The 25624-nt window shown below is 49.0% G+C and overlaps 9 protein-coding genes across 9 annotated transcripts; 2 read left to right on the top strand and 7 right to left on the bottom strand.

Moving 5' to 3' along the window:
• Positions 1–242: 242 nt before the first annotated feature.
• On the bottom strand, positions 243–1181 carry FIESC28_05981 (uncharacterized protein; the record flags this gene model as incomplete). The annotated part of the gene is made up of 2 exons (XM_031160126.1): positions 243–858; positions 904–1181. The coding sequence occupies 2 exons, from the start codon at positions 1179–1181 to the stop codon at positions 243–245; spliced, it is 894 nt and encodes a 297-aa protein (XP_031015773.1).
• Positions 1182–1617: 436 nt separating this feature from the next.
• FIESC28_05980 (uncharacterized protein) lies at positions 1618–2203 on the top strand (the record flags this gene model as incomplete). The annotated part of the gene is made up of 2 exons (XM_031160125.1): positions 1618–1633; positions 1686–2203. The coding sequence occupies 2 exons, from the start codon at positions 1618–1620 to the stop codon at positions 2201–2203; spliced, it is 534 nt and encodes a 177-aa protein (XP_031015772.1).
• A 277-nt stretch (positions 2204–2480) lies between these two features.
• FIESC28_05979 (uncharacterized protein) lies at positions 2481–4147 on the bottom strand (the record flags this gene model as incomplete). The annotated part of the gene is made up of 2 exons (XM_031160124.1): positions 2481–3500; positions 3548–4147. 2 exons carry the CDS (start codon positions 4145–4147, stop codon positions 2481–2483), a joined length of 1620 nt encoding a protein of 539 aa, XP_031015771.1.
• Positions 4148–5505: 1358 nt separating this feature from the next.
• Positions 5506–7102, bottom strand: FIESC28_05978 (uncharacterized protein; the record flags this gene model as incomplete). The annotated part of the gene is made up of 3 exons (XM_031160123.1): positions 5506–6473; positions 6524–6979; positions 7048–7102. The coding sequence occupies 3 exons, from the start codon at positions 7100–7102 to the stop codon at positions 5506–5508; spliced, it is 1479 nt and encodes a 492-aa protein (XP_031015770.1).
• A 2471-nt stretch (positions 7103–9573) lies between these two features.
• On the top strand, positions 9574–10203 carry FIESC28_05977 (uncharacterized protein; the record flags this gene model as incomplete). Its single annotated transcript, XM_031160122.1, has 1 exon — positions 9574–10203. The coding sequence occupies one exon, from the start codon at positions 9574–9576 to the stop codon at positions 10201–10203; it is 630 nt and encodes a 209-aa protein (XP_031015769.1).
• A 419-nt stretch (positions 10204–10622) lies between these two features.
• FIESC28_05976 (uncharacterized protein) lies at positions 10623–12597 on the bottom strand (the record flags this gene model as incomplete). The annotated part of the gene is made up of 6 exons (XM_031160121.1): positions 10623–10709; positions 10769–11406; positions 11462–12052; positions 12112–12320; positions 12380–12446; positions 12573–12597. The coding sequence occupies 6 exons, from the start codon at positions 12595–12597 to the stop codon at positions 10623–10625; spliced, it is 1617 nt and encodes a 538-aa protein (XP_031015768.1).
• Positions 12598–14295: 1698 nt separating this feature from the next.
• On the bottom strand, positions 14296–15946 carry FIESC28_05975 (uncharacterized protein; the record flags this gene model as incomplete). Its single annotated transcript, XM_031160120.1, has 5 exons — positions 14296–14547; positions 14593–14737; positions 14791–15129; positions 15195–15530; positions 15702–15946. 5 exons carry the CDS (start codon positions 15944–15946, stop codon positions 14296–14298), a joined length of 1317 nt encoding a protein of 438 aa, XP_031015767.1.
• A 470-nt stretch (positions 15947–16416) lies between these two features.
• FIESC28_05974 (uncharacterized protein) lies at positions 16417–17639 on the bottom strand (the record flags this gene model as incomplete). Its single annotated transcript, XM_031160119.1, has 2 exons — positions 16417–16998; positions 17049–17639. The coding sequence occupies 2 exons, from the start codon at positions 17637–17639 to the stop codon at positions 16417–16419; spliced, it is 1173 nt and encodes a 390-aa protein (XP_031015766.1).
• Positions 17640–18842: 1203 nt separating this feature from the next.
• Positions 18843–24889, bottom strand: FIESC28_05973 (uncharacterized protein; the record flags this gene model as incomplete). The annotated part of the gene is made up of 2 exons (XM_031160118.1): positions 18843–19061; positions 19121–24889. The coding sequence occupies 2 exons, from the start codon at positions 24887–24889 to the stop codon at positions 18843–18845; spliced, it is 5988 nt and encodes a 1995-aa protein (XP_031015765.1).
• Between the last annotated feature and the right edge of the window lie 735 nt (positions 24890–25624).

Below are 25624 nucleotides of genomic sequence, written 5' to 3'. Positions count from 1 at the left end.
CTTATCTTCAAAACTTCGTATTAGGGAATAGGGAACGGGGCTGGAAAGGTGGACCGATACTTAGATAGCTTAGTTAGAAACTCGTTGGATATATACCCTTCGGACGTAATCTTAATAGAAGAGATCGTGATCATCATAGTGGTTGTTTCTCCAGCTGATTGATTTGGGGTAACTCGTAATTCATTTTCTTGTCCTTTATGCCTAAACGCCCTGCCATGTACTCTTGAGAGATATGTCTTCTATTACTCCACGCGCGCTCGCTTGTTCTCAGGGTCATCGGCCGCTTGGTTCTCAGTTGAGCCAGTTCCCTCAGCCTCATCACGATCTCTAACTCTTCCAGCGCCCTCACCCAACTCCTCTTCTTCCTCGGCACCCTGACCACCGATGAAGTTTCCATCCTCATCAAAGAACTCATGCACGTTATCAGCCGTAATCCAACCGCCGCTGCCAGGCATGGGAGGCGGTAGACCACCATCGCTGGCACCGTGCATAACACCCGTGAAGCCCTCAATAGCTTGGTGCTCCTCACTACCCTCGAAAACAATACGGTCGTATTCGTCCTCATCATCCTCGCCGTCGTTGGGATCAGGGTGAAGATCGGAGCAAGTAGCCATGGCCTCGTACAGTTGCTTAGCAGCGCTGGGCTCAGAGTCGGATTTGGGAGGGATGATGGTGAGGTCCACAGTGTTAAAGTCGTCGTCCTCAGCGCCGCCGTCGGAGAACTCGAGTTGCATCCACACAGCCTGGGTGCGCTGAGCATCTGATTCGGGGCCAATTTGCTTGATGGCGTGAATGGATATCGAGGGGTAAGGAATTGAGACACCAGCTCCAACTTTGCTGCTGAATACAGTCAAGGCCCTGATGATGTTAACTATGAAGTCATACCGAAGATGATGAACTTACTCAGAGTTGACAAAAACATCTATAGTCTGTTCCACAAGCTCCTCTGCGTCGCCATTAACGCTTTCGCCTTCGGGGCCACTGGGCTTTTCACTCGTATCCGCGGGGAATAGAGCTAGGGTACCGCATTGCGACTTGGGAATCCATGCCTTTGCGCCTTGGAGATGGTAGTGAAGAACGGGTGTTCCACCGATGAACGTCTCTGGTGTTGTAGTTTGATATTCCGCAAGAGGCGTATAATCGCCGGTCTGAGGCGGTGTGCGAATTGTCGTGGGAAGCATTGTGAAGTATTATCGTATAAGAGCTTGAGGTTTGTTTGGAGGGGTTCACCAGGCAGCCGAAGAAAATGTCCACTATGAAGGTGAAGGTGGGAGAGCTTTATCGGATGGTGCTTATCGATAAGGATCTTATCGGTGGAAGGATGACAGAATTATTGAGACTATCACCAGCGACGTTCTACCATTGACTTTCAGCCGCATTTCTTTCTCTATTATAACCTTCTGATTGGTTCCTTCTGATAGTAGGCTCATGTGTAGGTCGCGCGTCGCACGTCAAGTTGGGACTTCCACTTACAACCATTTCATCGATACCGACTTTTGCATTCATCCAACCACAAGAACTCTCACTGAATTTCATTCAGAACGTACCCTTCTAATTGAGATACTTCGACTGTGAGAAAACACCAAGGATACCCTCAGAAACAGACACACTGCAATCATGCACGATAACAAGCGTATGCCTCATCAATGCCACTCATACTGAATCTGGCTAACATAGCAACGCAGGAACTCACCCCCTGTTGGAACAAGTTCCCCTCACAGTATCACCATTTGTGTCTCTCCCAACAGCAACAACACTATCATACAACTACAAGACAATGCCCTCCAACATTCCCCCTTCACAACTCGGCATCGAAGCCGCTTCAGACAACCCCGCAGGCCAAGTCAAGCCCAAATACGTGGTATCAGGCTCAGGCCACGCAGCGCATCCAGACGACATCATCGCTTCGTGTCGCGCACTATCTGCTTACGTGACCAAGATGCAGGAAGATGCGGAGCGTGAACTGAAAGAGTTTGATGAGAGGATTAAGGAGCGCGAACTAGCTGAGAAGAGAAGAGTTGCACCGGGTTGGCTTGATAGTGAGATGCATATTCTTGAGCCTGAGAGGAGTACGCCGGTGCAGCAGCAGGGTGTTGGGAACGTGCCTGAGACTCCGAGCGGTCAGGATGCTCAGAGTGGAAATGCGACTGAGGATCAAGGTGCGGAGTTGGATAGAGCGTTTGGCGGGATGGAATTGAAATAAACCATCGGTGTGGATTTTACGAGTCATGATCAACAAGTACGAGGCCATTGGCAATCATTCAATGGTCGGATACATTTTCACGAACACTTTCCTTTTTCATTTCTATAACGATACCTGGGCACTTTATCTATAGGTATTATTTGGATTTCTAGCAACAGATGAGCTGTCGCAATAGACTGATAGAAGACCTTCGTCACTGTTTCCTCAGTGGTCGGGCTTCTTTAATGTACCTTCAACTATTTACACTTTGTTATAAAAGTACAAGAGGAATACTTGTCTAGTTTCCTTTGGTTGTCGCAGCCAGGATTTTGTTGGCGGCATGCGCAGCAGCAACCATAATGGAAGCCTGCGTATTTCCTGTCGGAACCTCAGGATGCATGCTTCCATCAACAACAAACAGATTCTTCGTTCCCCAGACTCGAGTATCAGGTCCAACAACGCTCTTACCATCGTCCTGTGCTCCCATGTTTGCTGAACCAAGGTGATGGTTACCGCTGTAGGAGACTTCCATGATGGAGTCTGCAGTGGCGTTGCTCGGCACGACTAGGTTGCTATCGGGCTTGCTTGCGTAGGACAGGAGTTCATTGATAAAGGTCTTGAGAGCATCTTTATCGCCCTCCGTGTTGAGAAAAGGCTTTTGAGTGATGTTGGTCTTGCCATCAGGAGTGATCACCAGAGTGCCGTGAGACGTAAGACCGTGTGTGAGGTAGATCTTGGCTGAAATAGTGTTGTTCTCGGGAGCGTTGACTGTGCCTTGGACGTAACGAGTAACACCATCCTTACCCTTAACACTCTTCCAGAAGTTAAGACGCTGTCCAGATTGAGAAAGGAGGCCACTTCCTTCAGCGAATAGCTCAACTGTCTCATCGTCAGGGTCGGTGAATGCAGCGCCAGCAAGAGCTGGGAGCTTCTCCTTGGTCTTGAAATCCATGACAACGATGGGGTGGTCTCTCAGACGCTGACCAACGGGAAGATCGATCCATTGAGAGGTAGGAGGCAGTTCAATCTTGGTAGAACCAGATTCAACAATGCGAATTTGGTCCTTGGGTCCGATGGCTGAGTTGAACAGAATGCGTGGTGTAGAGTGCGTGCCAGAAGAGAGAATGACGGAACCACCCTTGCTCAGCTTGATGATCTCACGAGAACCGTTATCATTCTCGACTTCGACGCCAGTAACGATAGGTCCCTTGCGGACGACACGAAGGACCTTTGCATGAAGCTGGAGGTTGAAGTTATCGAGAGCCTGTGCGTCAGGAAGGATATCTCGAACGGGACCACCACGGAGGCCATTGCTGATCTAAGTGATATTAGCTCTGGACAAGCTCAAGTACGGATGAAACTTACCAGCCAAGGAGGATGAGTGAAGACCTTGTCTTTCGACTCAACGTCGTCAAGAGCATTAACTTCATTCCAACCATTACTCTCAAGGAACTTTGACATGGCCTCAAAAGCACCATCATCATAACGCTTTCCATCAGCAGAAGGAAGAATACTTCCAGGCATACGCTCGAAAACACTCTTGGCAGCCTCAGAAACACCATCCTCCCACCGCCACCCCTTAGGCCAAGCCTCAAAGTCAGCAGCTCGAGGCTTGACAAACATGAGAGCGTTCAACATAGTAGAACCACCAAGCAAACAACCAGCAGAAGCTGCAATGTCAGTACACCACTGAATAGTCGGCGAAGTATCAGTGTAGTAAGCCATGCCGGGAACATCGTATGCCGTAACACTCTTGTTCCATTTCATCAAGTCATCTCGGTTGCCAGTCGAGTAGAACGACGGACCACCTCGTTCAACAAGAAGAACCTTGTGTCCCGCAACAGCGAGTCTCTCAGCGACGACAAGACCTGAAGCTCCAGCACCAGCTACGATGTAATCGTATGTGCTGTTTCGAGCTGAAGCAAAGCCCAGAAAAGCTGAACCGACGACTGTAGTGAGCTTCATGTTAGCGAAGATAGAGATGAAGATGAAGCATCGAATTGGGGACCTACCGGAGCCCTTTTATCGTTGTAGTGATGGAGGACGGTGTAAGAGATTAGATGAGATTGATAAAAATCTCCACATGTAGTGGATGGACTGTGGGTAAAGGTTTAAGCTTGTTCTGGGTGTTGAAAGATGGTGATCGACAGGCATTGAGGTCCAACCAAGTCCACAGAATATTCGAAAATAAATGCCTCATGAATGACCTAGAATGTGTAGTTGCTCTTTCGCTCTTGAATTACTTAGTCAGTGAAGATGAGGCATGAACTTGGTAGTATGAGATATACCAAGCCCAATAACCATCACAACCTCACTCGAGATTCTTTGCTCTCTCTAAATCCTCGACCTAGCACAACCATCTATGGAAGACTCTAGTAGAGATTGAACTACGTACATCGAATTCTACGTCATGCTGGCTCTTGCAGAGGTAGTATTTACTTGTTGATTTTAGGACCCTGACCCTGCGATACTTCACGCTAGCGCCATCAGATAAGATCTTGGCTGATAAAAATCTCCATCAAAGCCGGGTCATTATACAGAAAGCAGAATTTTGCTCCGATTTAATGCCAAGATGGGATTCCGTTAGGGCCGCTTAGTAAAGTATATGCTAGGAATATATAGTGTAACGAGTAACAAAGCATGGGATGATATCCTCGAGTCTCCATATTCTACGACCTAGGTACTGAACCAAGTTAAGCTTATTTAATAGATTAACTGTGTTGCAGTATGGATAGAGTGATGGGGGGTGAATAGAAGCTATAGTTGTATTCAGGTTCACGTCAAACGGTGACTTCGCACTCTTGACAATCGAGTCCATGTTTGCAGACGTCATGGTAGCATCCATAAGTTGACCACTCAGGGTGTGAACAACAGTAGGTACCATTTACCAAAGTAGTTATATGGCGCGCATTGCACAACAGTCAGGCTGAATCCACGATTCACAACTACAAGCACAGCATATTCACTCCCTCAACGTCGGTGCCTTTCACAGCATTAGTAACACACGCACAACGTCTTGAGCCTCAACCACATGTCACAACAGTTCAAGATCAATGAAGGAGATCAATATGTTATTATGTAATACCACAATACACGCTATCAACCCTCCAAAACATGCAATACAAAAAAAGAAAACCATGCCAGCATAGTCGAGTCATTCTATCCATTGCTTTTCCGTAATCCGTTCATATGTCAATCATTAAGAGTAAAAGTTATGAATATCATCAAAACAATTTTTGCCCCGCGCGGCGGGCTGGTATCCGCTGTTTTTCCATGAAATCCAAGTCATAAGGGTGAGTGAGTGAGTGTGAGTGAGATTTTAATCAGTACACACTGCCACGGATGCTGCGATCTTCCTTTTCGGCGTGGTCCAAATCGTCAAGATGATCAGCGTCGCCGTCACAAGAAGCATCAGTAGAGGTATCGCCAAGGCGGCTGATTCGAGGATAATCTTCCGTGCAGTCCTTATCACTCGTATAGGTTAAATGCTCAGGGCCGGCTTTGAGGAGAGGCTTCTGATGGTCGCGTGTGGGCTTGTCGTTTTGATCGTCCGTCTTCTTGTTTTGGTGAGCATTTAGAGAGGCGATTCGGTGTAAGCTGATGTTCTCATCCTCTGACGAGTCGTTGTCGGTTTCGGCAGCGGAGGTGTGGCCCGAGTAGCTACCGCCCCCATCGCGGCCAATGTGCAGGTAAGGAGACTGGATGTATTCGCTGGAAGAGATGACTGAAGGAGTGTCGTTGATGTCAGAAACAGATTTTCCTTCATGGTTTGAGGAGATGTCGATTTCAACCGGACCATCATCATCATCATCATCGGGGATAACAGGGGTGTCACTCTCACCCTTGCTTTCGACGCGGTCGCTTCGAGTCTTTTGCTTCCGACTGACGATCGTTGTGATGATCTCCTCGGCGCAGGAGGATTCGCCATAAGGTTCTGGACCACCATTCTCATGATCCTTCTTGCGCATAACCTCTAGATCCTCACGCTTGGCATAGCCACGGCCATGGTCACAGCCATTAGGACATCCACCCCATCGACGTGTCACCACAAAAGTCTTAGTACGTGGCAGCTTTGAGCAATCCTTATCGTCATCTTTGTCTTTCTTGTCCTTTCGCTCTCGTCGTAAGTCGGACCAAGTTCGTAATTTGTTCTCGAGAAGGTACTTTTGGTTTTCCTGTTTGCGCATGATGAGAAACTCGCAGTGGTTGATGTTACGGAGGTCTTCAAAATATTCAACAGTAAAGTGATACCATTTCATGAGGAAGACACGAGACATAAGACCGTGAGTGACTGGTTACTGTTAGCGAGATTGGGAAGCTAAGCAATATACAAAAACGTACCTAGAACGCAAACACTAGGGAAATCGTCTTCACCGAATTGACGCCACAAGCTTTCATTGAAACCGCTAACACGGTCATAAGCGTCGGCAGCACTCTCGCCATTAGGAATACGGTAGAAGAAGTGGCCGTAGTCGGCTCTCTCCTGCCACATGCGTTCCATCTCGGCACTGCATGGCTGGAAATTGCCAAAGTCCTGCTCACGTAGTCGGGGCTCTTCGTACACCTTGATGTTATTTCGGCGGAAGGGTGACGGAGAGGTGTCGTCAGAGGTTAGGGTCTCCAAGATTCCTTCTGTGGTCTCTCGTGTTCGACGGTATGGCGAGGTGAAGAACTGGAGGGTATCGTCAGGTCGGAGAAGGCTTCGGAGTCGGCGTCCGGCATCGTGAGCTTGGTTCCAGCCTTCTGGTGTAAGTTTGACTCTGTGGTCGGGGACGGTCTGATGGATTTCGCGGTTCTCTAGATGATTGTAAGTATGGATGTTTGGTGGAGAGAAGGAAGAGTAATTGGAGCTGGAAGTAACGTACTGTTGCCTTCGGATTGACCGTGGCGAACCAAGATGATCAACCGTGGTTTGGTCATGATGTTTCAGATGTGATGTCAAAAGGTATTTGTAGGTTGCTAGTTGTGTTGGATATCCAAGTTGAGGTCTTGGACGGTCATAAATATTCGGGAGAGTCGTGAAAGAAGTTGGTTGTTAAGGATGTCAAGTGCAGGTTTCAAAGTTGTGTCGGTTTAACGGGTGAAGGTCCGAGATAGGACGGGATAGAATATAGCGGAGTAGATTTAGGTACGGATACCTAAGGTCAGGTAGGCTTGCAATTGGTAAGCCAGTTGGTAGAGATATGGAGGTAAGAGTCACCAATTATGTATGAGGGGAAGAGAACAGGATGGAATAATGAGTAGGAAGGCAGAAGTTTATCATAAAAAAAGAGGGAGCATGCAACGTCTTTTTGACTTTACTGACATCAAATTCTAGATGCAGGTTCTATGAGTGAGGCTTGCTTTGGGTATGGTAAGGTAATGGTAATCATTGCCCCTCGTTGGCTCACGAGACAAGTCTAGGTCTAGGACGGTTACCTGTCCGGGGGTGAGGGAGGGCAAGTGCAGGTGCAACCATCAGCCATGTTTCCGAATTAAAACGCCCTGGCCAACACCCAAAAATGCCGGGATATTCGATATCCCCACCCATCCACTACCTCTCCAGGGCTAAGTATCTTTTACTCGACACCCGCACAAAGCGACACCAAACAACCAGTCGAGATACTTGTCGTCACTCAGGGTTCTCTACCTCTGTACCTCTCAAGCAGGTACCCCTCCTTCTTGGGGGCCGGAGCCGCCCCGCCATCTGTCGAGCAAAGTAGAAAAACAGCTTCTCAGTCGTCGATAGTGAACCAACCAAGCACACGTTGATTGTCCAATAGCAATTGACCTTTTTACTACAGTACTCAGAAAGAGTCACAGAAAACAGCCCATCAAGATTCTTGGAAGCATGAGCTAGTCTCTCTCTGAATCCCTGTACAGTAACTAGATGGCACGATCTGGTCCCGCAAACGGTTTTGCTAAATCATGATTAGCGGTCCTTCAAACGATCTAAGTATCCGTCGATAGTTGAGAGAGACAAAGACCATCTGGCGGTCCAAGTCCGAAAGACTGATACTGATACGATTCGGTGTTTGCAAACGGCGGAGAATATCCGTTGGTTTGGTCAGTCCCCTGGTCCCTTATCTAGGACATCATATGATTTCTACATCGCTGTTCCCGTCCCCTGCTTGGACCTGAACCTGGACTCATCATCCCCTTGTCTTACTGTCACCCAGATGTTGAGAATCTGGCAATCTGAGAGGGGCATGTCTGTTTGTTCGACCAATCCTGGAGATCTGCTGATCCAGATGCAGTAATTCCCGCCGTTTCGAGCAGACCATATCAGGACATGCCAATTCATCCCATTCGCAATCCTCATGCATCCATTTTAACCTGTTCTTGTTTTTCGTCTTGTTTATTATCGGGCCTCCCGTCTTGATGCTCACGATATATCTCGTGGTGTTTTTTATTTATAATCCACGGTTAATTACCCTTGTTTCCTATCATTGATCTATAGATTGTTCCCGATTCAATCTGATCACTTGACAATGACACAGACAGTGTATCTCTACGGCGAGGTGATATGATCTGCAACGGGAAGCGCCAACAGCCGCCGATTGCGACTCACACGCTTTGGCTAAATTCATAAACGACTGAGACTCTTTTTTCAGCTTCGTCTAGCATTTTCCATTTCTCATCATACTTGCAGTGATGATCTATGTTGCTCAACAGCCAACAGATGATTCAATTGCCTGTTTGACACAAAATGGATCACATGTTCATCAGGCATATTCACTATTGCGTCTAGGTGACGCGGCTTATAGTCACAGTGCTTTTGTTGATGTGCATGACTGAAAGCTTGATGGGACTTGACTGCCGCGCGCTTAGCCAATGATGCTACACCCTAGTGATTGGGAGGGACACCTTGGGGGAGTAAAAGGTTCCCTACAGTAATGATATGCATGTGTTGAACAAAAGGTCCATGAATTATCTTCATTCTCTAACTCCTAAGCTCTGTTTGTTCTCATCTAATTGCCAGTAGTAATTTGCTATGATAAAGTTACAAAAATGTATAACGGTATTGCATATCGTATTCCATAGTCGTTCTAGTTGCAAAAATAAACTTCTTTTTTCTTACGGGTCTCTAGACTCCTCTGCTTAGCCTAATCCTTGACAACCCTGCACTCTGCACGCCACTCTCATCAGATCAATCTCGTACCTTGAACAACCATCCACCATCTTTTTATCCTTCCCTACCAAAACTAAATCTGCCGGATATCGAATTCCTTCACGTGTCAAACCAACCACGCATCGCATCCGCATCCATCTGACCGCCCCAACAAATCTCAACGATCACTCTCTAGACAATCCTTGGCCCTTGTTCCCATCCCGCGCGCCGACGTCTCATTCTCACGCGTTCCCATCAGCCCATTTTCTCAATCTCGTCATTTACACAGACCCGACAAAAAATGTCTGCTCCCGGCCCCGAATCCGTGCCAACTTCGGCCGACCCCCGCTCCCACCGTCCAACAAAGAAGCGCGCTCTCACGCCCCTCTCAGCGCAAGCCGCCTCAGTAGATGCCCTCTTCGCAAAGCCCGACCAGAACATCCGCATCCCCGACAGCTCCGCCGGCAACACTTCTGCCGCCCTGCGCTCCGCACCTCCGGAAATCGTCACCAACGTCCAGGGCTCCAGCGCCGGTGCCGGCTCGGGCGAGTTCCACGTCTACAAGGCCAGTCGTCGGCGCGAGTACGAGCGTCTGCGCAGCATGGACGAGGATCTGCGTCGCGAGAAGGACATCGAGGAGTTTACCAAGGATAAGAGTGAGCGCGATCGCAAGGATGAGGAGCGCACGCGCAAGAACCGTGAGAAGAGGGAGAAGATGAAGGCTCGCAAGGCGAAAAAGGGAAATGGTCCTGCTGGTGCGACTGACAAGAAGCCTAACACAGCACTGTCCAAAGGCGACTCCCCATCCGCGGACAAAGATGCTAAGACTGATTCTGCTGATGTTGATTCTAAGACCCAGGCTGGCAAGGATTCGGAATCTACACCATCTGCGCAACCCGCGGGCCTTGTCATCCACGACGAAGACGATTAATTCAAAAGGTCACTAGTACCAGTCAAGTAATTAAAAGGAGGATGTACATAAGGACACAGAGTCACAGTAGAGAGGGAGACACTATGACTTGAGGCCCAGATCACCAGAGGAGGAACGCTCAACAAGAGCCTTGCATGTAGAAACGGCAACATTATTAGCCAGGTAATTTATATGATACCCATTTCTTTCATCTTGAATCACCCAGGCTTTATCATACTCAGCCCTGGCGTTCGTCTTTGTTGTCTTTTGTTTGTCTATTTTGCTCTTTTGGCTAGCACAGAGGGGGTATGACCAGTCCTTCCAAACAGACATTCATATAAAACAGTCCGGATCGCACGCCTGCCTCCGGTCTTTATTCCCACTATCACTTCCGTGTTATATCACATCGACATCATCCACCATGTACATCATATCTTTGTTTACTCTTCACCACCGCCGCCACCACCAATCTGCGCCGCCTTCTTGGCACTGCAGATATCGTCAACTCGGAGCAACAGACAAGCAGCCTAGTGAAATTGTTAGTGCTTTGTTCATACATTTAGACAGAATGACGTCAGAAACTTACCTCAATGGCGGTCTTGATGCTCTGGAGCTTGATAGCCTGGGGCTCCCAAACTCCGTACTCCTTCATATCAGCAACGGCACCAGTGTCACCGTTGACACCGTAAGTGGTCTTACCCTCAGCCTGCTTGGCACGGAGATCCGTCAACACACGGACGGGGCTCTTGCCGGCGTTCTGGACGAGGGTTCTGGGGATAACCTCGAGAGCTTCAGCCACAGCCTTGTAAGGCCACTGCTGAACACCCTCAATGCTCTTAGCGAGCTGATTCAATCTCACGGAAACGGCCATCTCGGTAGCACCACCACCTGGTGATAGCTTGGGGGAGAACATGACGTTTCGGGCAACACCCATGGCATCCTGGAGGTTTCGCTCAATTTCGTTGAGGACATCCTTGGAGGGACCACGGAGGAGGACTGTGCAGGCCTTGGGGTCCTGGCACTTGGTAAGGAATGTGAAGTACTCGTCGCCAATCTTCTCAATCTCGAAGAGACCGCATCGGGTGCCGACATCGGAGTCCTGGAGGTCCTCTACTCGGTTGACAATAGTGGCACCGGTGGCTCGGGCTATTCTGTTGTTGTCGGTCTTTCGGACTCGGCGGAGAGCTGTGATGTTGGCCTTCATGAAGTAGTGCTGGGCAAGATCTGTAAGGCAATTAGTAAGCTATCGCGGAGACACTGTGAAGCATCAAAAACGTACCAGACACTCCCTTCTCGGTAATAACAAGGTCAGGCTTGACGGCGACAATGGCATCGCACAGAGCCTTGACTTGCTCCTCCTCGATCTGCAGAATTCGGTTCCAGTCGTCCTCCTTGGTAATCTCAATGTTAGTTTGGGACTCTCCCTTCTTGTACTCCAGAGGGCAATCGAGAAGGACGATTCGGGGGTTCTCAATGCGCCGGCGCATCTTGGGATGTGTGATATCCTTGTTGAGCATAAGACCATCAAGAACTCTGCTGTCCTCAATCTCGCCACCGGGAACCTTCTCCACACGAGCATATCGCTTGATGTCGACCTCAGTCTTGCCGTTGCCAGCCTCCCACGTCACGGTGCGGACAGCCTTGAGGGCAAGGTCACACATCTGGTCCATCCATCGCGAAACAAACTTGGTGCCGATTGATGAAGAAATGAGCTGGTACATGGCCTTGTCGTCGTTGACATCGATTGGCAGGGAGATCTCCTCGATGATCTCGAGAGCATCCTTGAGAGCTCGCTTGAAGGCGGAAATGATAACGACGGGGTGGATGTTACGGTCGAGCTGGGGAAGAGCCTGTGCAAGAATCTCACCGGCTATTTGAACGTCAGTGACATGTCCAGTTAGACGTTGTAATATAGCCATTTCGTCTTACCCAGAATAATGACAGTTGTGGTTCCATCGCCAACTTCCTCGTCTTGCGTCCGGCTGAGCTCAATCATGCTCTTCGCGGCAGGGTGGGAGACCTCGATTTCTCGAAGGATAGCGTGACCATCGTTTGTAAGGACGATACCGCCCATGGGGTCGAGCAGCATCTTTAACATAGCCTTGGGGCCAAGGCATGATCGAATAATATCGGCAACACTGGGATCGGTGGTTAGGGTCGGGCACGCGACTCGAGGAGGATAGGGACAATGGCATACGTTTTGGCAGCGGCAATGTTTGAGAGCTGAGCCTTTCGGCCAGTTTGTCTCTCACCGCTGTTGGTGTCTGCAACGCAACATCTCGGTCAGCCTCAAATGTTTCGTTTTTTTGGGAGCTCCCCTCTCTCTTTAGGCAGAGGGCCCAGGGGTTCGCCCTCCAGAGTGGGGGTTTTATATTTCAAGAAATACTTACTCATAACCACCACCGGAGCCTGCATGATGGGCGAGATGTGATTCTGTTCTTTTCCTTTATTCGGCTCGACGTCTTTTTGGGAGGATATCTCTGAAGGGCAGAGATAGAAAAATGGTAGGTCGCCGGTTTTTTGGAGGTGAAGGATGCCGGGGATTGGATGTCGGTGTCGGAGGGGCAAAGCAAAAGGCTAAGGTAAAAGAACAGAACAGTTGTTGAGGGGCGCGCACACAGACTGGACTGAACCAGGAAAAGTTCAGTAGCGGATGTGGATACAGTAGAGGTCAGGTCCTGAGGATTGGATTTTTGGCGGGGAGGCTCCTCCAATCTCCAACCTACGTCTACGTGGGCTCGCTCGCTCATTCTCGGCTTTGATATTAACCCGTCCCGCCTTGCGCTGTACATATCTCCATGAGGTCCTTTAACAGCTCATGACCTCTTACAGAATCCCCTGGAAATCGTGAGTGACCAATCAAAAGAGCCAAGAACTATTGAGCTGTTTGGAGCTCCCCTCCATCAATTGACCTCGGAGATTTATATGTCTATGATACTCAATTCGTCCACTAAAATTGTCGCTGTGTTAAAGTATCTATCTACTTCCTCCAAGACAAGAGCAAGACATTCAAACACTTCTTATTAGTCTTCTTGTCTTGGATAATCACTACTAAACCCATCATGGCAGTCAAAAGAGCAGCCCAATCCATTCTGCCTAAATCACAGCCCCCGTCTTGGACGCCTTCAAAGCGCATATCAGAATTCATAGCACACGTTTCCCCCGTAACATGTCCCTCGCAGGCCTCATCCTATGTCGATTCTCTGCTAGAATCGGACAAACGTATACGCAATGCAACACATAATATCACGGCGTGGCGTATTAGAGGCGACGGAACTGGCCATCAGCAGTTTAATGACGATGGTGAGACGGGAGCCGGATCCCGTCTTCTGCAGCTTATGCAATCAATGGATCTCTGGGATTCCATGGTGGTAGTTACACGCTGGTATGGGGGTGTCCATCTGGGGTCCAAAAGATTTAGGTTGATCACTGCTGTAGCCAGTGATGCCTTTGCAAGAGCTGGAATGGCAGGGGATAAGAAGGAGGAAGGGTCTAAAGGAAAGAAAAAGAAATGATCACCACAATGCTAGAGTCAACACACACAGCAGATGTCCAGCCATTGCAAGTGACGGCAAACTTCAAAGGCTTAGGCTACAGAAATAAAGTAGCCTACCTAAGTGCTAGCCTAAGCTGTCATAAAGTGACATAAGGTGACATAAGGTGACATAAGGTGACAAAATTATTTCGTCTCTTATGCTTTTGGCGGCCAATTCTTCTGACACTCTGACAGGCGGTTTGATAACGACTATCTGCTGACGATGAAGGCGTTGCCATGTTGCAACATTGCGATGCTCAAGCGCACAACCGCTGCCTTCCTATCGATATCTATAGTCAGCTCATACAGCAGATGTCCATGAGAACACTACGAGAGCATAAGGGACGAAAGCCTTTGGTCACTTTATGCGAGTTTAGGCTCCATGTTATCGCTAGTTCCCTAAAGCTTAGAGAATGACTGTCTAAAGTATCCCGTATACAGCTCGGTCTCTCTATGCTAGACAGGTACGTAGCGACTGATCAATGTTATTAAGCTTAAAAACACACTACTTCAATATCGACGCAATAAGCCACTATAATCGTAACTTCAATAAAGTATATATACAGCTCGACCTCTATCTAAACTTCGTTTCGTAGCCCCGATGCTCCTCGGGCCGCAGCTCGACGGCCGGGTGCCCGGCTGTCACTTCCTTCGCTCTGCTGCGGTTCAGGGTCGATTCGGACCCATCCCTTCTTGGAGATAGCTTCAACGAGGCAGGCATTGCTGCCCATGAGCCTCTGCACCCACCCCCAAAACTTCTTTTCGTCCATGGCTTGTGGTGTGGTAAAGGTAGGGATGCCGTTTGTGCTAAACCTCCACTCTTGTACGAGCTGGCGTTGGTTATCAGTCAAGGATGGGTTCTACTCTTCCTTGACCTTCTCAATATTGGCCGTGGGGATAGCGAAAGTAATGCCGGAATTGACCACGTCTCCAACCCCCCTCGGCCTTCCTCTACTGAACGGTTTGGTGATCTTGAACCAAGTCCATTTTTGTACTTCTGGGGGATGTCCACAAGAACTTCTATGCATTAGCAACAACTCTGAGTCCTCGATAGCTCTTGTAATAACACTTACATATTCGCCTCATACAAAGTGATGCTACCTTCATGGGCAGTATCGATATACACAGGACTGGAATACGATTCGTTAGGTGCGACCCAAAAGTCATTACCACGTTCCATGAGTGTCAGCTCGTTGTGTTGGAAGTCATGCCTGAAAGAAAGGCGATCAATTTCCAGGGTTTTGTACCCAAAACGACGGCAAGCTGACTCGAGCCAAGCTGTCAGTCCTTCCCTTTGTTCGGCTTCGGAAATGGTATTGTTTGGATGGGGACTCGGAACGTAAGTGAAAGGCTTGAACGGGTTGTAGTTGGCAGTTCTAGTGACAGCTTGAAGCCGCGCACCAGCTATTCTCCTGAGCACATCGTCAGCAGGGACAGTTCAAAACTTCCGTGGTATCGAAGGTAGTGAGTGGCTTACGCTTGAGGTATTCCATCATTTCTGTGTTGAGCCATCTTTCCCCTGGTCTCCATGGATTCATAAGCATCAGTCACTCTTGCTGTTAGTTCGTGGTTAACCATTTCGGTGCCTCGACCGCGGAATTGGTAGGAGGTGAGTTTGGGATCCACGTGATGCTCAATATCCGTGTTTATCATCATTCCAGGAACGGTATCCGCGACCACATCGTTGGCCAAGCTCATGGCGATACCCTTGCGGAGCTTCTCGCGAACGGACAGTGTGCTGAGGTGTTGCTCGGAGAGATCATAGTTGGCGGGTGTGGTACGAGTTGATTCTGTAGCAGGACGAATCGGCAAGCTAGACAGAGTGTCAGAAGCATTAGCCCCAAGAACATAAGAGATGAAATAAAGTGACCTAAATGCTAGTCAAGACGAAATAATTTGGTCATCTTATGCTGGCTTAGAGGATCATTTAGGCTTCTTTATTTGGATATCATAAGCCTTAGAAGATAACTTTTCTGTTACTCACCTGCTAGAAAAAGAAGATTGAGCTGTTTCGATGTCGTCGGCGCCCTCGAGCGATGGAGCCTCTTTCAACTTGGAGCCGGGAGGAGCCATAGCAGAACTACTGGGTTGATGATCTGTAGAAGGATTCGTTTCTCTAAGACTTCCTCCTGGAGTCTCGACAAAACATGTAGGTCGACTTTTCTTAGTGACTGCCGGGTCTGTTTGAGGGCTCAGTTTGTGTTTGCCCTTTTCGTTTTGTTGCTCCATATCGAATAGTATTCTGTTGGTTATCGAGTGCTGTTCGTTTGTCTGATGCGCGCGCGCGCACTGGTCTCTACAATAGCTGTGTAAAGAATACCGAGAGCTTAGCTGAAAGGCTAGATCATGACAAATAAGTATTCAAGAATGCCGAGTAATGAATAGATGGCGGGTCGAAGATCGGCAAATGCATGGATGGATTAATTATGAATAAGAGAAGTGCACAATAAGAAGGAGTGAAGGAGCTTCTATTGAATTGGGAAGGATGCAGTGAATCACTTCCTGCCACTGCCACTGCACAACAACTTCAACATTTTCAGGGGACCCGTCAGAAGAATTGTCCCCTATTAGCATAAGGGATGAAACAATTTAGTCACTTTATGGTACCTTAGACCACCACTTAGGCTACCTTATTATGATAGCCTAGTTCTAAGGATGATTCTTCTATCAGCGTTCGTGCCCTCCTACTGCACTAAGTATTACTCCTGTAGTCTGCCTTGACTTTCAGAGTATTCATCTTCCTCGCCTTTACGGTGAACCAGCCCTACGTCATTAGGGTACATATCCGTTAAAATCTGCCAAATTCGCCTTCTATTGGCAAACGCCCGCGGAACAATAGGTAGGCCAGATGTGTCATGTCCCGATCGACTGTAGAGCTCGTAACTATAGAGCTCGTAATTACAGTCTTCGCCCCCTTGAAAGATAGGAAACTCTGACAAGATCACCCTCGCAAGCTTCTCCCAGTTCCACTCGAATAGTCCGGTTGTAGCTTCTTGGTCTTTCCGCTCGACGATTTCGTTTTCGAGATCCCATAAAAAGGGGATCTGAATAAAGGCTTGTTTCCAGCGGTATTGCGAGATGAGATAGGTACATTCTTGAGAGCTGCCGCCTTCTGTCAGGATGTAAGCGATGAGGTCGTCAATGATGATGTTTCTGATTTCGGGGGGTAGAGAGTCGAATCTGTTACTGAATCCTTCGTCAACTAATGGAGGTTTTGCTCGCTCGAGGGTTAACATGAGTGACTTGGTAAAGTTCCGGATTTTGAGAGGGTCCAAAATCCACTGCAGGCTGTATCAGTACTGAAACAATTTATATTGGGACCAAGACTCACCCATCCGCAATCATTAACAATAGCCATCGGGATAGACTGCTCTACTTTTGGAGGAGTGTAGTAACGCCCGAATCCCAACTCGATAGGCTCTCCTGGTCTGTTGTTCGGAACACGGGGAAGACATAACCAACGAGGCAGCCCGCCAGGCATTGTCTGCTGACATCGTCTCTCTAGTGTCATCCATAGATCTCCCAGGCTTGTGATTTTACTTCCAGGTGCTACCATAGCTTTCCTTGCCATGGTGTAGCAAGCAGCATGAACAGGGAGATACCACCACGGACTATCGACTTCTGGTTGTTGCTGAATGAGGAACTTCGGACCACTCGAGATTGTAGCGTATTTGCAGGGAGTTACATGAGCTTTGTGGACAGTGACATTCTCGTCAGGGATGCTCATTGATCGGGGGCCTTTTGCCCACTTTGGCCATGTTTGTCCGCAGAGGAGAATATGATCTTCCCTCCACTTCAAAGGTTCCCTCCGTTGAAAATACTGAACCTGCCTTTCGGAACCGTCTGGGTAGTGGTAAAGAGACTTGCCCTCCTCGAGACGGCTAGCACAGATTAAGCAGACGGCTTGTCGTATTTCGACCATGGCACTTTCGGTGGCTGATTCCCCTGCTACCCTGACGTAGGTTACAAGCAAAAGAGTGAGAAATATTGTGCAGAGAGTAGATTTAAGGTGCAGTCAGGTGTTATATACCACTCACTGATCTTGAAGATATTCTTTCACTTTGGACCCTGCAGATCACGGTGGAGTTAAACCAAGAATCCTTCTCTCCTATTGCCAATATAAAGATGGCTGAGAACTGTAAAACTGCCCTCCTGATGATCAAGTGCCAGAACATGAACAACTATGGAGGATCCTTTAGTCAGGTATTTGAAGAAGGCTACGTCCTTTGGATCGCAACCACTGTCTATTCAAGTGACGAAAGCTTTAGAGGGATTCATGAATGATTTTGAGCTTTTTTTTATTTTTGAAGAACTTAGCTTATACAAAGCTAATAGCTAAAGTGTAAAAGTCTAGCTAGTATATAATTGTCAATCAACGTGGGATAGATTAAATATTGACCTATCCAGCTCATCCTCGTGCGCGTCTGTCTATAAGAACCCCCTTTTCTTCGTCAAGAAGATTACCAGAAAGAAGCCAAAAATTTATATCCTTGCGATTCATCCCATCTCTTTTAACCCCCAACCCAAGATATGGATGGACCTTTTTCCATCCAATATAGGTCGTGAGGCATAAGTAGAGTAATGCACGTAAAAAAAAACAGAAACACCGTAACACCGTATCCAGTCTTCTGAAACCCCTCCAAGACCTCCACAAGTCATTCAACTCGGATGATAAAGGTAAAAAAGTGAAAGGTGAAAAATAAACAAAAAGGCTTCAAAACAGACCACGGGTACGAATTAATTGAACTGTTTTGATCCCTACAAAAACCGTGCAGGGTCGCAAACGCCATGGAAAATGTCCCGTAGTATGCAGAAAATAGTTTTCCGACCAAAGCGGTAAACTCATCTTTGATGTAAAGAATCATAAAAGCCGGAATGAATAACAGTAGTGCAATAAAGTCAAACACAGAACCTCGAGTGCTTCTCATCCCTGCAAATCACTGCAAGAATCTGACTCGATCAAAGGCCCATTGCCTGTTCTGTCAAAAGAGAAGCTGCCATGGTATCATAAAGTGTAGGCGGATAAGTCGTGAGCCGTCGTATAATGCTGTGAAGGGGCAAAACAAGAGCGGGCATTGCAGACTTGCGTTGCGTGTGTTCAAGAAGAAGAAAGCGAGTCCCACGATCAGAAGAACTTCGACATGGCTCGGCTGAGATCTATGAAGTCGACGGGCTTCGTAACGTAGTCACTAAAACCCGCTGCGACACATTTGTCCTGAACGTCTGACATGACGTTGGCCGACAAGGCAATGATTGGCATTTGGGAGTAACGGTTGGCAGATTCCCACTGCCGAATCTCACGGCACGCTTGGTAACCGTCCTTTCGGGGCATGTGAAGATCACACTGGAGAGACATATGTTAGTAATGCTGCAGACTATATAAATGCATAAGAATCCACTTACCAGAATAAGGGAGTAGTGCTTATGAGGCTTTGACAAAACCATGGTGGTGCACTCGGCACCATCAACGGCGATCTCGACATCGACGCCGATCTTCTTGAGGTATTTCATCAAAACCTTTTGGTTGACAGGATTGTCTTCAACCAATAGCACTTTGTAGCCCTTGTTGCCCATGCGCCGTTCAATCTCCTGGTAGCTAGCCTTCTGATTCTCGACCATTTGCTGAGCTGTCGACCGATTGCGATCTATGCTGAGATCGCGCATCTTGTTCGGGTCAAAGATGACGGCAAATCGGGACGGTTTCACAGGTTTGTAGATGAACGTCACTACATTATCCGAAAGAAGGTGCTCATACTTAGTGTCGGCCGCCAGCTTAAGAACTGCTTGTCGTTGTACGGAATCTGACAGCACAAGAATGGTCGTCTTATCGATCGTCTGTGTTTTTGTTATATCATCCATCAATCCGATAATGGCCTCGGCAGAGGGAAGATTGATAACAATATGCGTGAACTTGATAGGGTCTTCGCCACTGATCAGTGTCTGCGCTTCCTCAACGCTTGCCAATGCCGTGATCTGGTGGGGAACATCCTTCGGTAGAGTCATCTCTATATGTTGCGTAGTAGCCTCGCGGCTGTGGAACTGAGGACAGATGATGAGGATCGAGTACATTGGGGGTCGGAAATCCTCAGGTGATCCCACAGGCAGTAGGTGAGTCCCAGGAGAGCTGCGCCCTGAGGGCATCTCCAACTTCATCTGAGATAAGTCTTGCCCACTAGCCTTGGCTGCTTCGCTAAAGCGGGCAAGACCTCCAGTGACGGATGTTGCAGACGACCGATCGGTGAGTTGCGACTTGGCTGAACGGACAGATGGATTTGAGCTACCAACCGAAAGGCCTCCAGGCGACGTAAACTCGGACGTTGTGCCTCCAGGACTGGCAACTTCGACTGAACGTAGATGCCTTGGTGGTGGTAGAGGCTTAATGCTATTAGGAACATTATCCACCACCTCAGGTCTAGGGGTATAGGCGCCAGTAGGCGGAGGACTGTCAGGAAGGTTAGGATGATCCTCGGATGTGGGAAGGCCGAATTTTGCTGTGAATGTGAAAGTCGATCCTTTGCCAGGTGTAGCTCGACCTGTCATGCTACCACCATGCAGCTCAGCTAGTTGCCGTGAGATAACAAGACCCAGGCCACTGCCGCCGTGCTGGCGAGTACTGCTTCCATCAATCTGACTAAATGGTTTGAAAATCAGATCGGCTTCTTCTTTGGAGAATCCACGTCCTGTGTCAGTGACTGAAAACTCGAGCATGATTTCGTTCTCATCCACGTTGGAACCCTCCGCCATGTACACACGGCAACGGCTGAAGACCTCGCCTTCAGAAGTGAATTTAATAGCATTGCCGGTGACGTTAAGCAAGACCTGGCGAATTCGAACCTTGTCGCCCTTGACCCATGCAGGCACGTCTGCTTCCACGAGATAATTCAACTCCAGTCGCTTAGCGATCGCCATGGTTGAAACAAGCTCGTTGACATCCTCGATGATGGAGCGGGTATGGAACCACTCGTACTTCAACTTCATCATACCAGCGTCGACCTTGGAAAGATCAAGAATATCGTTGATAATCATGATCAAACTATTGGCACTCGTCTGTATCGTGTTGGTGTAATCGAGTTGCTCCTCATTCAAAGTAGTGTCCTGCAAAAAGCTGACCATGCCAGAGATTCCAATGAGTGGAGTGCGAATCTCATGAGACATGTTACTGAGGAATCGCCCCTTGGTCTCCATGGCTTCTTTAAGCTTAGTCTCCAGTAACTTGTGGTCATTGATATCGGTCGCGGATCCAAAATAGGAGCTGGCACCACTACCAAAATCAATTGTGTCAATCTCAACACAACGAATCAAATGCCAACGATATTCTCCAGTCTTTGATAACAGTCGAACCTCGGTAGTGTATGAAACTCGGCCAGCACTATCAGTCGCGACTTTGATGATTCCCTTACGAGCCAATTCAGTCAAGTCTGCAGTAGGCCAATCATATGCGGAACTGCCACTGGAACTGTTGTGCCGGGATAGAGTCTGTTGTGCGCCACGCATAGGCGAGTCCTGTGGCGTACCGGACCTAGGCGCTTGTATAGTACTCGTTGACGCTGCTTCAGACTGCACGGATCCTTGTCGATACACACTGTTTTGCCCTTCACGCTTTGGCCCGCCTGGAGTTGGAGGTTGAGTGGGAATACGGCATTTGGCAAGATCGTCAGGGTGTACAAAGTCCATGAAACCCAACCCAAGTGAATCTGAGAAGCTTTGGCCAGTATATGATAGCCATTGTTCATTGGCAAAGGTTATACCTTCGTCTTCCGTCGCTGTAAAGATGATTTGTGGTATAAGGTTGGCAAGTAGTCGGTGCTTAGCCTCGGATGCTTCGATTTCCTCCTGTCGAGCGGCTTTCAGCTCGGCAATGTGTTGGTCGTGGATGTCCATATAAGATCCAAGGAATTGCATTATGACACCCCTCTTGTCCTTGGAAGCAACGGCCCGAGCATAAAACCACCTATACGCGCCATCGAATCGTTTAATCCTAACTGTCCTCGAGAATTGTTCTCCAGTGCGGATAGAGTGGCCCCAGGCTTTTAGGTATTCGTCTCGGTCGTCGGGGTGAAGGCTTCCCCAGGGATCAGCAGCGAGATCGGTTGCTGTTTGACCTCGGTAGGAGAGGTACCGGCTGTTGACCCAAACGATTTCTCCAGTCTGTGGGAGAGCAACAAATACATGAGCAGGTAGAGAATCTAGGATCAGTCCCTTCAGTCTGTCAGATGGAGGTGGCATATCAACAGCTGTGGTAGTTAACGAGCCGCTCCGAGATGGTGCAGAAACAGGTGTCGGTCGAGCCGAGAGCGTGGAACTCGGCGGAAGAGATTGAAAGGTTGAAGCGAAATCTGCACCATAAGAGTGAAGCATGCTGTGTCCTTGACGAGTGCCACGTCCAGTCTTTGCAGTGTCAGCCAAATTCTCAGCCGCATTGTCATCATCGACGGGATCCAAAGTATCTTTACTGACATCGGGAGCATCTCCTTGTGCAGACTTCTTCGCCGAAGCCGTAGTCGACTCATTGGATGAAGTACGAGCCGTCTTACTCTCAACGGACAAGCTCTGATCCGAACTCTCTTGCGAAAGCGAGGGACCACTGAGGCGAGCGTTTCGCTTCTCGGCGGGCGAGCTGTCCTTCGAGCTTGTTCTTATTCGTGGGTTACCTGTGCCGCCAAAGGTCTCGTGTCGTGTAGGCACTGGCCGCTGTCTGGAAGCAAAATAACCTTCACCCGAAGGCGTGGCAGCAGGGCTTGAGGTAGGCGGTGGTCGCTTGTCGTTCATAAAGTTGCCAGACCCCTGATCCCACCCAGGTGTTCCTAATGGAGACCCAGTAGCACTCTTGGAGACTCCCGAATAGTCGCTCGGGCTTGTCATACTGCCAGCATGTGACTGGTGAGGGACAATGTCGTCGGCGGTAAGATAAGCCATATTTTCCAAAGGGCGTCCATCATGTGCAACTGCACCAAATCCAGCCGTTTGCGGTCGTTTGCGCTGCAAGCCTGCAAGTTCGGTTTCAAGATTGCTGTAATGTCGAGACAGTGAGAAGGTCGTGGCCATGTGCGGTGCGAGGTGCTCGAGAGAGTGCTTCAAGTTAGATGGATAAGGGATGATTGGACTAAGGATGGACAAGATTGCAATAGGTGCCGGCTTGTCTCTCTTGAAGCTGTCTGGTGTGTTACGGCCACCATCCTCACTTGGAGCAGGAATATTCTCGCTCTTGTTGCGGGAGTGAGACTTTTGCTCCATCAGAGTGCTATCGAGTTTGAAGGTTCGGGTAGGTTTAGAGAGGAGGACATGGGAAAGCGGAATATGGAGAACAGTCCATGAATTGTCAACACCGATAGCTTCAGGTGGCCGCATTCCTGTGTAGTCATCTGTGCCAGTATCTGGGTTGAAGGAATCCTCATCTACCATGGCGTCTGTGAAAAATGGATTCTCCTTCGGGTCGGCCCGCACAGCAGGAGATGGCGCCGGCGATTGTGACCAGGGTGATGGGGGTGCCTGCTCAAACTCTTCGTACTTTGGAGTCGGGGGCCGAGGCATATCTTCTTCCAACCGGTCATCCAGGCGTGAAGCTATTGACTTAGCCCTGTCGGCAGCTGAATGGGTCTTGCTGCGGCTTGGTACACGGGAGGAACTAGCTGAGTTGAACATCGATGATAGCTTCGAAAACGAATCGGACCGAGGTTTGCTGAAGTTCTTGGGGGCGTTGGAAGATTCTTGAGTAGTAGCTTTTGACTTCTTCGAAGACTCGGCAGGAACTTCATCGGCGAGATAAGGATACGATCTAGTGAGTGCGATGGCTCTTCCACGCTCCAGTACACGCATCACTCCACTGTGATCGATGAGGGGGTCTGCTTCATAGTCAAGAGCCTGCAGCACAGGCAGAACACGTCCCTGGCCATCCTTTTCTCCAATGAGTGGCGCCTCCCAGCTTGGAATCGGTTGTTCAATAGCATCGTGTTCGTCAAGTGTTGTCTTATTCAGCTTGGCGAAATCAGCATAGGCCTCCCTGGAGGCACGGCCTGCAGGATAGTTACTCTGACTCCTGGCCAGGAAGGCAGGTCGGCGAGCCTGCAAATTAGGTTGGGCCTGAGACTTCTCTCTCTTCTCCTCATATGTTGTGTATGAATGTCGACTAAACAGACCAGGTCGGGCAGCAGAATTGGCGTGCAGGGTATCGTCTGCAACTGACGGTGTGGCGTTTGACCCAGGTCCAGATCTATCATAGTCGCTATTGCTCAAACCAATACTGCTAGGGTGTTTGGCAGCCATATATCCGAGGCTCAGATCATCCTCCTTGTGTTGATTAAAAGTAGCCTTCTGGCCCCAAGGAACGTTTTCAATGTCTGTTGAGTCAGCCGGGACGGCCAGTGTCACGCGCTCAGCTTTGTACACATCTCTCATAATTTGGACAACATTCGACCACCAAGCATCCAGACCAGGCTCAGCAGCAAGCATTAAAGAAAGATCATAAAGGTTAGGGTTAGGAAAATCGGGGTTTTCGGGATGTGGCGATACGGCGGATGGGTTGAATGTAAAGTTAGATGCCGGGGTAGAAGTGCTTGACACAAGCTTGTCTTGAGCACCCATACCTAAACCTTCGAAAGAGCCATAACTGAAGGATCGTGGAGCGCCCGTGGGTGAGAGACTGGTGAAAGGCCTATGCAGATACGATGGTACAAAACCGGGGGGCACCATTCGAGGAAACGGATAAGATGGAGTGCCTGCAATGGGTCCTGGAGTGGGAGCGCCTCTGACGGTAGTGTTCGACTCGGTTGAAGTAGTCGTTAGAGCTGAAGTCTGAAGCGGTGAACCAGTAAGACCTTCTTCTGGTATGGGAGAAACCCTGATCTTCTCGTTCGGGCTCGCCATCAGGCCTCTAGCTGACAGTTCGCGGCGTTCGAGGTCGCGTGCAAGTTTTTCTCGGTATTCGTTGAGCTGCTTCTGTGAGGATATTTGGGCCTGGGACGCAGTAGCACCAAAGCCTGCACGCCGAGGACTCAATGCATCTGTTCCAGCGCGGGTTGTCGATGTTTCGGTAACGCTACCCAGATCCTTGACATCAGAAAGGGTGGTCAGGTCGGCAGAATCTCCTATCATGTTGTTGTGGACGCGGGGCTGCTTGGATTGAGCCTCAAGGGGCGAGTTTAGAGAGTGGCTCGGGTGGCGATCCGTCGTCATTGCGTCACGCGCGATTGGTGTCGCAGTCGCATCTACAGAGTTCGATATCGATTTCGGCATCAAACGTCCATTTCTATTAGCATAGACTGGTAATTTCTCATCGAGAGGAAACGGCGACAAGACTGGCGGGCGAGTCGATAAATCGTGTTGACGCGATGGTGACGGTATCGAGAATAAGTCGTCGCCAACCGGCGAGGTGGCTCTTTGCATGCCTCACGGGATAGCCAGTCGTCGAAGTACCAGGTGCCAAATCCTTCTCGCCGGCAGGAAGAGTGGTGTTGAGTACGATTCGCGATTTAAAGAATATGTCAAATTAAGCAGCAGCGGTGGAGGGGGGGCAGAGATAGAAGCTTCGTTCCCTCTAACCCCAGGCCTGCAGTACGATAACAGTAGCAACGGTCTGTATGTATGAATCCTGGCACCAGTTGGTCAACGACCGAGATGTGTTAATGACCCTGTAGGGAGGTCCAAGATAGTGTAGGTAAGGCCCAGGATCGGAGGATGAGGGCCGGAAGAGGTTCCAACAACGGGGCAACGAGCGGGCAGCGCAACGCACGAGGTTTGAAGTGAGAAAATTGGGGGTTCAACCACACCGCAGCGTAGTGTGCCTTTCACTCTTGTCTTGGGCTTCTTGGTGCGGAGAGTGAAATGGTAGCGGTGGTAGCGGTAGAGAGGTGGACTGAACTGGACTGGCCTGGCCTGGCTAGTGAGAGAGAGACTGGAGACTCATTGAGA

The sequence above is a fragment of the Fusarium coffeatum genome (assembly GCF_003316985.1).
Source record: "Fusarium coffeatum strain FIESC_28 chromosome Unknown BRIP53273_contig_130, whole genome shotgun sequence".
NCBI classification, from domain to species: Eukaryota; Fungi; Ascomycota; class Sordariomycetes; order Hypocreales; family Nectriaceae; genus Fusarium; species Fusarium coffeatum.
The sequence above is the reverse complement of the archived record's forward strand: the minus strand, read 5'-3'. Positions and strand labels throughout refer to the sequence as shown.